The sequence below is a fragment of the Pisolithus orientalis genome (genome assembly GCF_024613125.1).
Source record: "Pisolithus orientalis strain OTSU chromosome Unknown F5J12scaffold_40, whole genome shotgun sequence".
Lineage (NCBI taxonomy): Eukaryota > Fungi > Basidiomycota > Agaricomycetes > Boletales > Pisolithaceae > Pisolithus > Pisolithus orientalis.
In genome coordinates, this window is record NW_026260821.1 from 202,527 (window position 1) to 217,737 (window position 15,211).

At 50.9% G+C, this 15,211-nt stretch overlaps 5 protein-coding genes across 5 annotated transcripts; 3 read left to right on the plus strand and 2 right to left on the minus strand.

Annotated features, from left to right (window-relative positions):
* Positions 1–362: 362 nt before the first annotated feature.
* F5J12DRAFT_855858 (uncharacterized protein) lies at positions 363–1,592 on the minus strand. The gene is made up of 3 exons (XM_051746688.1): positions 1,494–1,592; positions 1,091–1,432; positions 363–1,014 (listed from the first exon to the last, which is right to left on the minus strand). The coding sequence occupies exons 2-3, from the start codon at positions 1,368–1,370 to the stop codon at positions 722–724; spliced, it is 573 nt and encodes a 190-aa protein (XP_051596309.1). The 5' UTR covers positions 1,371–1,432; positions 1,494–1,592; the 3' UTR covers positions 363–721.
* A 104-nt stretch (positions 1,593–1,696) lies between these two features.
* F5J12DRAFT_855860 (armadillo-type protein) lies at positions 1,697–11,065 on the plus strand. Its single transcript, XM_051746689.1, has 31 exons — positions 1,697–1,906; positions 1,956–2,175; positions 2,229–2,601; positions 2,649–2,717; positions 2,766–2,877; positions 2,928–3,608; positions 3,713–3,899; positions 3,986–4,404; positions 4,479–4,606; positions 4,667–4,847; positions 4,912–5,285; positions 5,338–5,458; positions 5,511–5,705; positions 5,761–5,975; positions 6,031–6,184; positions 6,236–6,354; positions 6,407–6,439; positions 6,495–7,655; positions 7,738–7,876; positions 7,908–8,184; positions 8,219–8,384; positions 8,439–8,490; positions 8,519–8,643; positions 8,675–8,702; positions 8,756–8,829; positions 8,879–9,021; positions 9,070–9,310; positions 9,362–9,636; positions 9,685–10,532; positions 10,588–10,663; positions 10,716–11,065. The coding sequence occupies exons 1-31, from the start codon at positions 1,741–1,743 to the stop codon at positions 10,975–10,977; spliced, it is 7,614 nt and encodes a 2,537-aa protein (XP_051596310.1). The 5' UTR covers positions 1,697–1,740; the 3' UTR covers positions 10,978–11,065.
* On the plus strand, positions 11,066–12,252 carry F5J12DRAFT_855866 (uncharacterized protein). Its single transcript, XM_051746690.1, is given in 5 exon segments — positions 11,066–11,737; positions 11,757–11,829; positions 11,858–11,920; positions 11,943–12,068; positions 12,124–12,252. 5 exon segments carry the CDS (start codon positions 11,255–11,257, stop codon positions 12,204–12,206), a joined length of 828 nt encoding a protein of 275 aa, XP_051596311.1. The 5' UTR covers positions 11,066–11,254; the 3' UTR covers positions 12,207–12,252.
* On the minus strand, positions 12,238–13,766 carry F5J12DRAFT_855869 (uncharacterized protein). The gene is made up of 4 exons (XM_051746691.1): positions 13,464–13,766; positions 12,963–13,414; positions 12,831–12,912; positions 12,238–12,802 (listed from the first exon to the last, which is right to left on the minus strand). The coding sequence occupies exons 2-4, from the start codon at positions 13,387–13,389 to the stop codon at positions 12,415–12,417; spliced, it is 897 nt and encodes a 298-aa protein (XP_051596312.1). The 5' UTR covers positions 13,390–13,414; positions 13,464–13,766; the 3' UTR covers positions 12,238–12,414.
* On the plus strand, positions 13,751–14,884 carry F5J12DRAFT_929330 (uncharacterized protein). Its single transcript, XM_051749488.1, has 3 exons — positions 13,751–14,028; positions 14,091–14,218; positions 14,272–14,884. Exons 1-3 carry the CDS (start codon positions 13,871–13,873, stop codon positions 14,490–14,492), a joined length of 507 nt encoding a protein of 168 aa, XP_051596313.1. The 5' UTR covers positions 13,751–13,870; the 3' UTR covers positions 14,493–14,884.
* The last annotated feature ends 327 nt before the right edge of the window (positions 14,885–15,211 follow it).

Below are 15,211 nucleotides of genomic sequence, written 5' to 3' on the forward strand. Positions count from 1 at the left end.
GTCCTGCAGATCATTCCTTTTCCTTTGTTTTTCCCAGTCTCATTCTTGTTCTTGTTCTTGTTCTTCACAAGCATATAATTTATTCTGCTTATCCCGGAACTCACTGGCACTACATAAGCCGACGACTGCGTTCTTTTCATATCCGCAGCGATAAGCACAGCCCGATACGGCAGACTACTTTGGCGTGTAGTGTGTGAGACTGCCAATATGACTACGTACAATGATTGGTGAAGCGATGATATCACGGAGCCGCGTCTTTTGAGTTTGCACCCCAGATTGCCTGGAGTGATCAGTGAGTGACGTTTGACGAATTTGACGGCTTGGCAGGGTCAACACATGCACAGGGTTCACTTTGACGCCATCTGAAGCAAGAACTTTCCCTTACTACTGCAAGCTCCTGCAATGAACATTACTCCAACAGTGTCCACTGTTAATAAGGTAGTTACAACCCAGTTGTGAATTCCAGTCGAGTGAAATGAACGAAAGTTGAAGTGAATTGAACAACGAAATATATAAATGATCTGATGCTGTGCATAAAACCGATCCAGCCTGACTGTGTGGCTGTGACTCCAACTCCAAGAACAGCTGATATATGTGCATCTGATACTACCCAACAATGCCTGTGTGGTGCGTATATGTCGAGTAGGTGCCGGCCATCTGAAGTGGAAGAAGCGCGCGCGCGCGCGTATATATACACGGCGTTTGAACGGCAAGAGCATGGTCAGGGGCGACCCTTGGGTTCATAGGCGGTCCATCCTGGACCGGAGCCATCTCGTGTGTACACAGGTGGTGGTGGTTCTATATCGAAAGAGCGTGGTGTGGAAGGCGAACACGGGTTTGAATCGTCCTTGCTCGTACTGGAACGATAGGACGGCGAGGTTGGAGAGAGTAATGGGGGTGGAACGCGTTTGTGGGCGGCAGGTTCCGCCTTTGGGATGGGATCAGGCTCCGTGCATGTAAAGTCCCAGTCTTCGTCATCGCGATGCTGGTCGACGAGATGCAATGATTTGTGTTCTGATGAGTCGGTGTTAGAGGTATGTTTATATATGGAGAGACGTGCGATAGCGCTAGAAGACAGAAGACGACTCACTGAAGCCAAACTTAGACGATGCCTCGGATGCGAATGAGGGCCGGAATCTGTCGGTCACCGCCGACATTCGATGGGGGGATGGGTCCAGGAAGGCTTGCTGTTGTTGAGGTTGTCGCCTGAGGCGAAGAACAAGCCAGGTGATGAGAGCGAACATGAGTACGCCGACGATGCCTACTGTCAAAGCGACGGCGACTGCACGGCCATTGGTAGGGGGAGGAAAGTCAGGGGGTGTTGTGGGTGCTGTCGTGGGTGTGGGATCAGCATGGTTGGAGAAAGACATGGTGTCTGGGTCCCTGGCAGTCCAGGGTGGCTGGTGGGGATGCTGAGACACACGGACTGAACCTGATAGGAGATTCACATCTATTAGCAAGCAGCTGAGACAGAAAAGAGACAGACGACGCACGGGCACGCTGAATGGGTCTTTCGAGTTCGCAGTGCTGCCAGTCGACAACAGGCAACCCGGGACAAGCGGGCTTCTCATCGCCAGTCAAATACTTTCTCGCTCCATCTTCTTTACTCCATTTTGGTTAGTCCATCCAACGACACAATTACATAAGGACTGTCACGTGGCCAGGATAAGGTGTCGTCGATGTACCATGCAGGCGGCTCGAAAACCAGTCATCCAGGCCTGGCTTTCCTCTGTCGTCGAAATGGCTGACGACGACGATCATCCTTCTCACACATGGCAGCGAGACCGTCTCTGGGACGACTGGCAGTCCTCGATGCAAATCGCCCAAACCATCCTCCTCTCCAGCAGTACAAAATTACGTTTACGATTCATTCAAGATGAATTGAAGTGGCTTGCCAATGATCAAGGTCCGCGTGTTCCGTATCTTCGCATGGCCATTTTCACCTATCATACTAGAATTGAGTCTAAGTCAGACGATGGACGTGTTCAAGTTGCTCATGCAAACGTATCCCCGATACATCGACACGCAGTCCAGAGAGGCTGTCGAAGAACTGGGAATGCTACTGATCAACAAAGATGAATCGAGAGATGCCGATTGCAGGTTGGGCATCGCAGAACAAACAGTGGACTGGCTAGTCCACGAAGTCTCGTCACTTGCAAAACCAGGCATCATCAGGTTAGCTAGCTTACCATACCACCCACTGGAATCCATCACTCATGGCCCCTGAGCTTCTATGCGCCCGCAGACGCGTTTGTCTTGCTAAGTTGGGCATGTGGACTATACATTGCCTGCTCAAAATCACCCCCTTCTGATTCTTGGCGCAAGCTGGTCGGCGTCATCGCCGTACTGGTGGACTTCCAACTTAACCCATCCACACATTCCAAACCGACCATGCAAAACAGTGCGCTCGTGCGAACACGCAGGGCACTTCGCTCCGCACCTGACCGACTTTCGATGCTCATGTCTGCACTCATTGCGCAGGCCAAATCCAGCCAAACACCTCTTGTATACATCCCTCTCCTCGGGACAGCCGTGGACGTGACCCTCCGCCTGAAAAATGTGAAGGATGATTCTTTGAAGCAGATAACACCTGCCATCAAGGTACAGTTCATGGGGACTTACCTTGCCATCTCCCTGATCTCCTTCAGGAAGATATTATGGCGTTGTACACCAGTGCTGTTCTTATGTCCAAAGGCTCCGTTTCTCCCCATACATCCGTATGTCTCTTTCCATCGTCCCTGGGTCTGAAATTGAGTGTCCCTCAGAATGCATTTCACGACTTCATCGAGTCGTCCGTCGATCCTATCATACTGTCCAGCTCAGTTCTTCCAACAATGGAGAAAGCATTACTACGTTCACCCGAATACTCCCTCAGTGGTATAACAAACCTTCGTCATGTTGACTATGCACTCACTCACTCATTTTAGTCACACGCGACTTCTTTCTAGCATATTCGCACCCTCTTGACATTGCCATCTTCAAGAAGCTCCTCACGTCCTGTCTCAGTTCTGCCAAGTCCAGCAATGCCACAGCTCGCGCCAATACTAGTGCACTCTTCAAGGTCCTTGTGAACAAAGTCCCCGCCGATGCCTTGGGTTCGGCAGTCCCTGAAATCTTAGCCCTGCCACAAGCGGGCAAAACCACTGGACCTGATCACCGTGCAACCCTTTATACGATGCTATCAATGGTTCAGCCCAGCGCAAGCGTGTCTCCCTTCATCGTCAAAGCACTCCCCCCGCTGATACTGAAAGAAACGAACGATACCTCCATCACCATCCTCACGTCCACCCTCCCACCCCACCTCACATATCTCCTCCAATCCAAAACTGACATACTCATGGAAACGCGGACCTCCATAGCTAAAGAAATGACAAACCCCAAACCCGCCCTACGCAAATCTTTTGTCTCGATCGCCGGAAACACGCTTTGGAATTTGGCCTCGCTCGATACCGAGCCCGCTATTAGCTTTGTGAATGCTATCAAGGGCTCACTTGAGACGAATTTAAAGAGTGTATCTGCGAATCCTCTAGGTGCGGCTGCTGGATTGCTCGAGGGGTACGTCGCTCTGGCCGTTCTTTTAGGACCATTGTCTAGGTCGGGTCAATTTGGTATGTACATTTTTCTGTCATTTGTCGGATCCATCTTCATGTCGTGTCTGACTCTTATTTGGTCTTGTTCGCGGGTGCGACGTACGGGATTGGATATTGAACAGCCGATCTTGTCGCACGCAATACATCCGTAGAGATTATCGCTGGAACACCCACCAAACCTTCTTTCCTTGTCTGGGAAAAGATCTATCAGCGTCTAGGAGATGTTGAAGAAGAAACGTGGTTATTACGTTGCGTAGATCTTGTTGTTGGGCATCTTGAGACCGAACTATTGAAGAATGAGCATTTGAGGTGGGTCTATTCATCCTTTGAACAGCCGGTCCAGCTGTCATTCGTGTATTGGTACCTAACTCATACTTATTTCCTGCTCTTTGTAGGACACAAGTCGGCTCTATATTCCTCCACTTAGCGGTGCATTCCTCTTCTTTCGAAACGCGCCGCAGCGCCATACGTACTCTCGAACTGGCGGTATCTAGACATCCTAATCTCGTTCCCCTCTTCATAAGAGAATCACTTCTGGCAGCGTTGACGAAGGATAAGTCTTCAACAACGACCTCGAAATCGGTAGTTGCGGTACCATCGCCATCGCAACCGGCGTCTGACGACCGCGAAAAACCGGCAGCAGTGGATAAACAAAGGCGATATGCCTCTCTTCTCCTTGCATGTGCAGCAGGTTTAGGTTCGGGAAGCCAGACATCTCCGTTTCATGACCAAGGTTTGGGAGTGGCGGATAGTGCAGCTTTCACCGACCCCATCCTAGCTGACTTTGTCGTACTTGCCCACCATACTATAATATGTACGTGCTCCAAAAACTCATGGCTTGATTATTCTTCAAGCTGACTGATGCCGCTACTTTGCAACGCTATGCAGCGCCGCCCTCACATTCGTTGTGGATTGAGATGTGTCAGAAGGCGGGACGTGATCCCCATGATCTAGTGCAGAGACACATCGACTCGATAATGATGACCGTTCTTGAAGCGTCGATGGTTGACCCTAAGGCATGTGTTTTGTCCTCCTTCCCAGTACCTTCGTGTCTGACGCAGAAACGTCATTCGCAGTTGGGATTCGCAGATGCCAGCTATCGTACTATCGGCACTCTGGCCTTCGTATGCCCTGAGGTTGTTTTGCCGCGCGTCATGGACCAGTTGCGTGCAGATATCGATGTACAGAGTATCAACGCTTTGACGGAGACAGATTTCGGGATCTATGAGACGCCAGAAGGGACTGCGTATACTGATGGTGGGTAACACTTTACTTTGGCATCGGTATCGTTCCCCCAGCATCCGAATGACCCGATGGACAGTGTTGTCTTCTAATAAGAAAGAGGAAGGCCCGAAAAAAGGGAAGGATGCCGACATCGCCAAGTGGGAGGCAGAGCTGCGCCAATCCTTAGCGAGCAAAAAGGGTTCTAGCCAAAGGGCAAGCAGCACCGTTACACTATCGAAACAAGCTGCGGCACTCTTGCAAGCACAATTGGATAAAGAGGCCGTGGTGCGGCAGCGTGTGATATCGCTCAAGATTCACTTGCAGCGCGCTCTGGCATTCATCAGGAGCGTGGTATCGACGAACGCTCCAGAAGCCCGCGCGTACGTCTCCCCAATTTCGGCGATGTTACTGGAAGGGGCACTCGGACAAGGATCAAAGTTGGTTGGCAACGCCCTATTCGAGACCTTCATTGTTGGTGGTTCTCTTTGATGATTTTGCTTACTTCCTTACGGTTTACCTTTAGGACCTGGCTCGCTGCTGCTCGGAACGGCTCGATACGACTCGAAAGTGGGTGGGCGTTGCTATACTTAGAGCCCTTCAGTTTCCGTGCATTCCGGAGGAATTTCTGGCCGAGCCGCTGCATGGTACATTGTTCTTTGTTTAACCTGTGCTCCCCTAATGACCCGTTTTGTTCAGCGCTTGTGTTGCGGGTCTTGTATCGCCTGAGGTCAATTTCGGAGCAATCCCCGTTTGACGCTGCCACCTTCTCGTACGCATTCCCTCTCCTAGCGCGGGTGCTTCACCAAGGTGGGATCGATGTCTCAGAAGATGAAGAAGCGCTAGAACAAGTCGCGCTAGTCTTGGATATCATCCGGTTCCACAGCAACGAATGTATGACACCCTCACTCACTTGACATCTCGTACTCATGGATGTGTTGCGGAGCAGTCTCGGATACGAATTTCCCACGCAAAGATGCGATGGAGAGTCTCGTCCATGTTATCAAGCTCCAGCCAAGGCTAAGCAAAGAGGCGTCATCGGCTCTGGTTGACATTGGCGAAGCTATCCTAGCGACCGCCACCTACGCCGAGATATCAGTATTGATTCAAGGGACGCTCAATCAAGAGATCCACGTGCGAAACTCGTGTCTACAGGCCATTCAGGTAAAGCGCATATGGTCAACGGTCATTAAAGAACCGCTCACGTGTTCGACGGTAGCCGCTTGATCTGACTGATTTCGATTGGTCACCAGAGTTATGGATCGCTTGTCATGACGAGGATGAGCAAAACGCTCGTCTGGCGAATCATGTATGGGAAGATAATGGCTTGGACGTTCCAGAAGATTTCCTTGGACAGCTCCTTCCGTTCTTGGGTGTGTTATTAGTTTGGGACGAGTCAATGTTCTTTTCTGAAGAAGTCACAGGGCATGTGAATGCATATGCAAGAGCAAGCTCAGCGTTTGCCATAGCCGATGCCGCTGGCCATCTTCCTCAAACAAGCGAGAAGATAATCGTTGCCTTGCAAGATCTCTACTGCGACAAGGTTTGGTCGTTTCATGAAGTCTGTGATGATGAGCACTGATCGCATCATGCAGGCCAAAATCCTCGCACCTGAGTATGATGAATACGTAAGTTACGTGAACCTTTCGAGATTGGCTTCGTCTGAGCGTTTTCTTTTCCTAGGGAATGGTTATTCCGGAAACTCTGAATCGTCCTGACCCTTGGCCAACCCGTGTGGCCATCGCGTCTGTCTTTGAACAATTGGCACCAGTTTTCCCGGATACCCAGGTAGAAGCTTTCATCCGCTTTCTAATCAAGGATGAAGCGTTGGGTGATCGTTCATCTGAGGTACGTCGGGGTATGTTGCAAGCAGGTACCGCTGTCGTGGATCATCATGGTTCGGCACAACTCACTGGGTTGTTGACGATCTTTGAGGATCACCTGGCTGCTCCAAGCACTGCGTCAGAAACAAGTGACCAGACCAAGGAAGCCGTAGTGATACTGTTCGGCCGAGCAGCTCGTCACCTGGAAGCCTCCGACCCCCGTATTCAGGGAATTGTGGGCCGCTTAGTGGAAGCCCTCAAGACGCCAGCCGAACAAGTCCAAGTAGCCGTTTCAGATTGTCTTGTGCCCTTGGTTCGACTGATGGGAGACCGCTTGGACACTTTCGTCGGTCACTTGTTTGACGAACTTTTCCATGCACCCAAGTATGCAGCACGCCGGGGCGCAGCGTATGGTTTGGCAGGTACGATCAAGGGGCTCGGTATTGGATCTATGAAACGCTTCGATGTCATCAACCGTTTACGGACCGCTGCTGAGGACAAAAAACGATTTGAGTTTCGCCAGGGAGCGATGTTCGCCTTCGAAACTCTTTCCACCACCCTTGGCCGACTGTTTGAACCTTACATTACCTTCATGCTTCCTCTTCTCCTGTCTGCATTTGGGGATGGGACTGCTGATGTGCGTGACGCAGCTCAAGATGCCGCGCGTGTTATCATGGGTAACATGTCTGGGTATGGTGTAAAACTTATCTTGCCGTCTCTCCTTTCTGGTCTGGATGAGAAGCAATGGCGATCGAAAAAAGGTTCTATTGAGCTGCTCGGGATGATGGCTTATTGCTCTCCGAGACAGTTGTCATTATCCCTACCCATCGTCATTCCTCGACTTACGGGTGTTCTAACGGACACCCATGCACAAGTCAAAGCTTCAGCAAATAAGAGTCTGAAGCAGTTTGGTGAAGTCATCAACAATCCTGAGATCCAAGCACTGGTTCCAACACTGCTGAAGGCCTTGGTAGACCCCGCCAAGACGACGAACGCTTTGTCCTCGCTGCTTGAAAACGTCGTTCGTGCATTACATCGATCACTCGTCTCTCGCTCTGGTAAGTTGGCGATTTGTAGTTGTGTGCGGCATTAAAGCGTAGTAGGTCATTCCTGTCATCGAGCGAGGCCTCCGTGAACGAGGTGCGGAAGGGAAGAAAAAGGCTGCTCAGATTGTTGGCAACTTGGCATCCCTCACGGATTCCAAGGACTTCGTCCCTTACCTGTCGACTCTTCTTCCCCATGGTACACGTTGTTCTTGTCGATCCCGTTCCAGAGGCGCGAGCTACTGCAGCAAAGACTTTGGGAGTTCTTGTCGAGCGGCTCGGAGAGGTTCATTTCCCTGATCTCGTCCCAGGGCTCCTGAGGACGCTGAAAGCGGAAACATCTGGCGTCGATCGTCAAGGTGCTGCTCAGGGGTTGAGTGAAGTCTTATCTGGGCTCGGAATGGAAAGACTGGAAGGTCTTTTACCGGACATCATCGCAAATGCTCAGTCACCTCGCAGTACCATCCGTGAAGGCTTCATGTCGCTATTGGTGTATCTGCCAGCAACGTTTGGGGCGAGGATTCCAACCCCATTTACCAAGAATTATATCCCCGATTCTCAGTGGACTTGCTGATAGCGAAGAATATGTCCGTGACGCAGCCATGCGTGCTGGCAGGATGATTGTAATGAATTACTCGGCCAAGGCAATTGACCTACTGCTACCGGAATTGGAACAAGGGATGTTTGACCCCGGATGGCGTATTCGTGTAAGTTTTCAGTTACCCTGTTCCTGTTACATTTGTGTAACGTTTGCACCGCAGCAATCGTCGATTGCTTTGGTAGGAGAGCTCCTCTTCAAGGTTTCGGGTATCAGTGGCAAAACGGAAATTGGGGACTGAAGAAGAGGATGCGGAACCGGTTGTCGCAGAATCTTCACGCCGTGCACTTGTTGAAGTTCTTGGAGAAGAACGTCGCGATCGTATACTCTCGGCACTTTATGTTGCAAGACAAGATGCTGTGAATGTGGTTCGCCAGTCATCAATACACAGTATGGAAGGCGCTAGTACACAACACACCTCGGACAGGTGAGTATAGATCAAAACGTTTTAAGATACCTGGTCCTAATCACCTTCTGCAGTTCGCGGAATCCTTCCCGAGCTGGTCAGCCAACTCATCAAATTGTACGCCGGTGGAGAGGAAGAACAGCAAGAGGTGCGTACCAACAGAAGGCAACGACACTAAATTTAACATGTACAAACAGACTGCTGCTCGTACAACCCTCGAGTTGTGTCGTAAATTTGGCGAGAAACTAGTAGGTGAAATCGTGGCAATTTTGAAGAACATGTCGGCATCACCAGACACGCGTACTCGGGAGGGAGTGTGCCTCATGCTTTCCGATATCATGTGAGGCCTCTCTCAGTGTTTATGATTGCGTACTAAGCATGTCACAAGGCAAAGCACCACAGACACCCAAAGAGAAGGTCACGAAAGCGAGATTGTCAGCGTGGTTCGAACCTCGCTCGTTGATGATGACATCACCGTTCGTTCGGCGGCAGCCAAGGCGTTTGACACCCTTCAGGAGCATATCGGAGGAAAAGCAATCGATCAGATCATCCCGACGTTGCTGGAAGCCCTAAGGCAACCTGGAGAAAGTTCCGGCACCGCCTTACAAGCCCTTCGGGAGGTTATGTCTGTACGTATATGTATTTCTGCAGCTCTTTCGTCCGTTTTCACGGGATAACAGATTCGGGCGTCTACTGTATTCCCCGTTCTGATACCTACCTTGATCTCTACCCCGATGACCATCTTCAACGCGCGTGCATTGGCATCACTAGTCACAGTCGCCGGAAACGCTCTAAGCAAACGGCTGTCCGTTATCCTGAATGCTCTCGTCAAGGTTTTCGAAGAGGACGAAGATGAAGAGCTTCTCGGTGCTACTGATGAGGCCCTTCGAGCCCTGCTTGGGTCAATCGAAGATCCGGAAGGGCTCAACACGTTGATGATGCTTCTCCTTGGATGGTGAGTAGTACGGACCCGGTACGACATGTTAAGCTGACTCTCGTCTAGGACGAAGAGTGATGCTCCCAGGCGACGGGCAAGCGCCTGCTCGTTCTTTGCCTTGTTCTGTGAAGAATCACAGATAGACTCTTCACTATATCGCGTTGATTGGATCCGACAGCTGATATCGCTTTTCGACGATCCTGAAGTTGTGGTGCACACCGCAGCCTGGAAAGCATTCGATACGTTCGTGAAATCCGTTCCTAAAGACGAATATGAGCCGCTTGTCGTCGCCCTACGTCGTACGATCGAGGGTACTGGGGCTCCAGGGAGAATCGTTCCTGGTTTCAGCCTGCCCAAGGGTGTCGCACCCACTGTTCCCATTATCATTGCTGGACTAACGACCGGAAGCAACGAGCAGCGCGAGCATGCAGCGTATGCTATCGGAGATCTAGTCGAAAGGACGGACGAACTGGTCATGAAATCCTTCGTTGTTCCCTTCACAGGACCTCTGATCCGTGTCGCCACTCAAGCAACGACGTATCCTCCTGGCGTGAAGACTGCCATCCTATCTGCACTAGCCAGTCTGCTGGAGAGGATTCCTAACCATGTCAAGCCATTTTTCCCTCAACTACAACGGACATTCGTCAAGTCTGTCGGTGACCCTGCGAGTATCGTTGTGCGCACGAAAGCTGCAGAAGCCCTGGGGATTCTTATGCGTAGTCAACCAAGGGTGGATCCAGTAGTCACCGAGCTGATTAACGGCGTACACGGGAGCGAAGAAGAGATCGCGGCCAGCTACGTGTTGGCATTATCTCATGTCGCCCAAAATGCACAAGCCCACGGCGGAATTGGTGAAAAGGCTAGAGAATCATGCACGGAACTCCTCCACCGAGCATTCCGAGAGACTCACGATGGTGAGCTGAGGTATACACTGTTTATTCGCAGAAGTATTTATTATATCCATTTTAGATCATCATACACTGGCGATGGCAGGCCTTTTCGTTTCACTGTCGGCGAGTCCGGAGTCTGTGAAGCCCATTGTAAGGTACAGATGCATTTACCCTTCTGCGATCAAGAGCTCACGCTGTCGAAACTAGTACATACCTCACCTCGGGCACTGCTCCCTCCGCTCTATCTTCCCAAAGTATTCTCGCTGTTTTGGCTTCGGATGATTCAAATCGACTCGACCCCAGCGAGACCGTCTTTGCGAAGCTGGGTCTTCTACGTTCTGTCGCGTTAAAAGTGAAGGAGAGCGCTGCCAATGAACGGCCTATCATTTCGCGACCTGCCCGGGAAGCTCGGGAATCTTTAAAGGAAATGGCTGCAAATGGTGAAGCAAGTTTGGCGGGCATATTTTGACAAATGCTTCGAGATACTTGTAGAATTTGTGCACGTTTACTGATATCTTTGTTCTCGTACCTGACGCATCATCACCAACTTTACTTCATCCGTGCGTCTGATAAGAATGACCCATAACTGAGGGCGTTGGGCTAAAGTGGATGGTGATGAACTGGGATATCCCTCATCTTGTCTAATATCCACTGACACACTAGTACTAATCATACGCAATAGCTGATTCAACTTTCGTCACCTTCTCGGTTGTTCCGGTGTAGGGTTTCGGCCCGACGTTGACAGTATGTTCTCAAGTGATGTTTGTTTTTATGACAGGTCCAATATGTTTCTCTTATATCTTCCCTGCCTTACTTACTCAACTCTCACCCCCCACCTGCTTACGCTAAAATCAATGCCCATGTTAGCCGCGCACCATACCAAAAACATCGAGCGGCATCGCACTGACTTTTTCCTGGTCCGCACATTCGACGAGTGTGGAAGGGGAGGTGAGCGTGTCGTCATTCACAGGGAGCAGGTCAAGGCATACTTCGACCACGATCGCGCACTCCGTTTCAAGGACAACGTTGCCTTAGATACCCCTGTGGGTTATCACCTGTTCCGAGAGTCGTACAGTCGTGAGGCGAAGTCGACGGCGAGGTTTGCATTCTGCGAGGTTGATGAAAGCAGGAATATAAAAATCGTGACTCCAGGACCTCCACCCATCGAGCAGGAGGTATTGTCTGACGGTGCGGACCTGTACAATCGAGAGGAAGTAACTGGTGGAATGGTACTCAATTAGCTCGCAGGCGGATATTGTCAACTCCCTCCTATGGGATGCCGCTAGGCAATTGAACGAGCAACAACAGAGATCTCACCAGGGTTACCTCGATCGCTTGCAAACGAAGAGACGATCGACGTCGTGGGTCAGACCCCTATGGCGACGGCTCTTCTTACGACAGACATCGTTCTCGTGGCTCTCGACTTCTCGAGAGCTAGCAGGAGGTTGGGAAACCCAGCGATTACCACTGATCCTGACACCCGCGAACCCTACGCACCCGCACGCCCCACCGCTGGGCCCAGTACCGTCGCTGACGACCAGCATACGATTGGAGCTGAAGGTTACGAGGAGCACGCGGCTAGTCACGAGACTGCAAAGGGACCTACCGTGTAGAGAGTTACGCCACAGCGCGTACAATTGGAGAGGGTACTTCTTTCCCTACAAGAATACAGACTCTCAAATCTGGATAAACCTGTAGTGTGCTAAAGAAAGTTTTGTTGTGTCCCATTGCAAGTGTTACTGCTTCACACGCTCGTTCCGGAGCCACATCTGGCCACCCCAGATCTTTCCCTCACGCGTGAGGAGCCAATGTTGCTACAAATTTTCAAAAAGAAATACAGTAAAAGCTATTATGATGATGATCAATGCGATGTGAGGTTACAGAACAGATACAGTGCATTGTCATTTCAATCAACGACTACCAAATGCTCAAAACTCTTCTTTTGCAAATCCTTGTTCATCATCCCCTCTGGGGTAAAGGCCTGTTTAACCTTCTCCCCTTCCCTGTCCACAACTTCCCAGTCCTTGTCTACATCCATGAATGTCTGAAGCAATGAAGGTGAATAGCCACTTAACATTGCTATGCCCTCCCTCTCTGCAGTGACAGGCACCATGATGCCTGGTTCGGGACCACCTATTTTGTTCTTCATTGTCCTTAAAGGAAGGTCGGGACCCTGCTTGTACATAATTGTGAAGAAAGGTCGAACGAGGATCGAGGGTGTCACCGAAAGCTCGTCGACTGTAGCTAACGCAAGAATGTTGAGGAGGTCCTTCCAGTACCCATGAGACAGGCCACTCCGCTGTGTTTTGTTTTTCCCAGAACGAAAGCCATAGGGGCTCTACCAAATATCGAAGGTTGGTGATAGCCGTGCGGGGGTGGCGCTCGTATAACCAATCAAACGCGCCTGACGAGATGAAAGAGATCAATAACATAATCCGGGATAATAAAGGCGACAGACGTACCGGTAGAAGAGTTCCCTATCGCCCTGTCCGTCATGAATACTCCTACAGCGCCAGATGAGGCGAAGGGTCAAAGTAGGATCCTGTGCCCAAGCCTCCTCCAGGTACCAATCCACACTTGTTCCACTGATCCCCTTACGGAGACCCATGTACGCATCGAGAGTCGGGGAGAGCGTTGAGCTGAATGCCGGTGCATCGTTCTCCGTGTATTTATGATGTACCGTTGAACGAAGGGCATCCATCATTTTGTTCTCGACCCTGCTTTCCACGGAGCCCTCCACGATGATCTCCTGAGGGGGAGTTGACTTTGGAGGCGGGAGCAATGCATCCAGGAAGTTGGGATCAAACAGCTCCGGAATAGGAGGAAGGGTGACATTCTGGGAAGAACGTACGGCAGTGGGAGGATCGATGACGGTGGACATGATGCACTTGGAGACTGACCACAAGGTCGTCCGTCCCAAATACTTATACATGCTGGCTCATGACTCCAGCTTAGATGACGATGACTCCCAATATTGGTTGACCCGGATTGAGCGTCGCTCCAGTGACTCCACGTCGTTTGACTCGAACAATTCCTGTGGGCTATTTCTACTTGCCCTGCGCACAGCAAGCCCCAGGAAGTCGTTCCCTCCAGAGCGCTCGTCCTCCTCGATAGTATACACCCCATTAACTGCTGGACTTCCGTATTTGGTAATTCAACGTCACTCTGAGAGTTTAATATCACGTGTCGGCATCCGGAATCCGCCGAACCCACACTTTTTGCTTCATGACGTTATGCCATCACTCTTTTATTTGACCCTGTTTATCCCGTGTCCCCCTTCCTCGTGGGCCCTGACATATAAAAGCCTGGGTCGTGACTACCCCACAACGCTTCGGTGTGCAGAAAAAAAAATACCTGTAGTCATGTTTGCAAAGTCTCTCGCCGTCGTCGTCGCCGCCTCTGTACTGGCTGTCCAGGCCCAGACCACCACTGCCTCTGCTGCTGCCTCGACGCCTTCGTTGAGTGCGTGTCTCCTCAACTGCGTTACCACCGCTGCTTCCAGCGCAGGCTGCTCTAGCTTGTAAGTGTCCCTCTAATATTCCGCGTTCCTGCGATTGGCGAGCTCGCTAACGCGTCTGACAGTACCGACTTGAATTGCGTCTGCACGTCCAGTACTTTCCAGTCCGACGCCGCCACATGCTTGACTGCGAACTGTACCACTGCCGATATCCAGGCCGCACAGGCTCTTGAGCAAGAGGAGTGCGCGTCCAGTATGTCTCCGTGTTTCTCCCTTTGTATCTTTTGTTCACGCATATTATATTAGTCACCGGGAGTGGAAGTGCGACTGCAACTGCGACTGGCACTGCGACAGCTTCAAGCGCATCTACCACGTCTCCCTCCAAGACGTCGACCAGCACTTCGAGCACCAGCACAGCTACCCATACCAACGCTGCAGCCGGCCTCGCGCCCTTCGCTTCCGAAGGCTTCTTCGGCGCGATTGTCGCTTCTGCTGGCGCCCTCCTTGGTGCTGTCTTGGTTCTTTGAGGATAAATAAACGCCCGTACCTTCTTGGCAGCACACTTCCATGACACGCTGGCGTTGCTTTGACCCTGTTCCTTGCGGCTGTCATATGACACGGTGCTGCTTGTTCCTTTTACTCTGGGATAATTGTTGAACATTGAGTGCTTTCGTAAAATAACGTTTTACATATTACGACCAATGAATGTCTATTCGTGCTGTTCCGAAGGGAACAATACTATTTTGGCTTATGATCCACTTGCTGTCGCTACGAAGGTGCGCGTGATTTGATGGTCCGTACATAAAAATGTTCTTCCCGAACTTTTGTCATGTTGATCAAACCTAATAAGGTCTCAGGTGACATTACAGTATTTCTGTTCCTTAGGCTCAATCTGCCTGAAAGAAGTGCCACTATTCAGTGCCATCTGACGTGGCAGCGTTACCACCGAAGGGTGCCCTCGGATAATTGCATGTGTACCACAATCTTGGTCGATGTACTTGTCCACAAACCATACAACCGTGGTAAGTATTTGGCGGATAAGGCCCGGTGCGCAACATATGATCGTGCGTCACTGTTATCGCGGATTCAATATTCAGTTCTGTTGTCACCTCATACGCGGGGCCTGGGCCCGTCGACGTATGGTGTATCCAAGCTGCACAGAGCCCTGCTATTTACCCGTATCTGTACGCGCATAGTTCCACGGATCCCAAGGCCCCAGAGTGTCATGTCTAATCGCAAGTGGCAT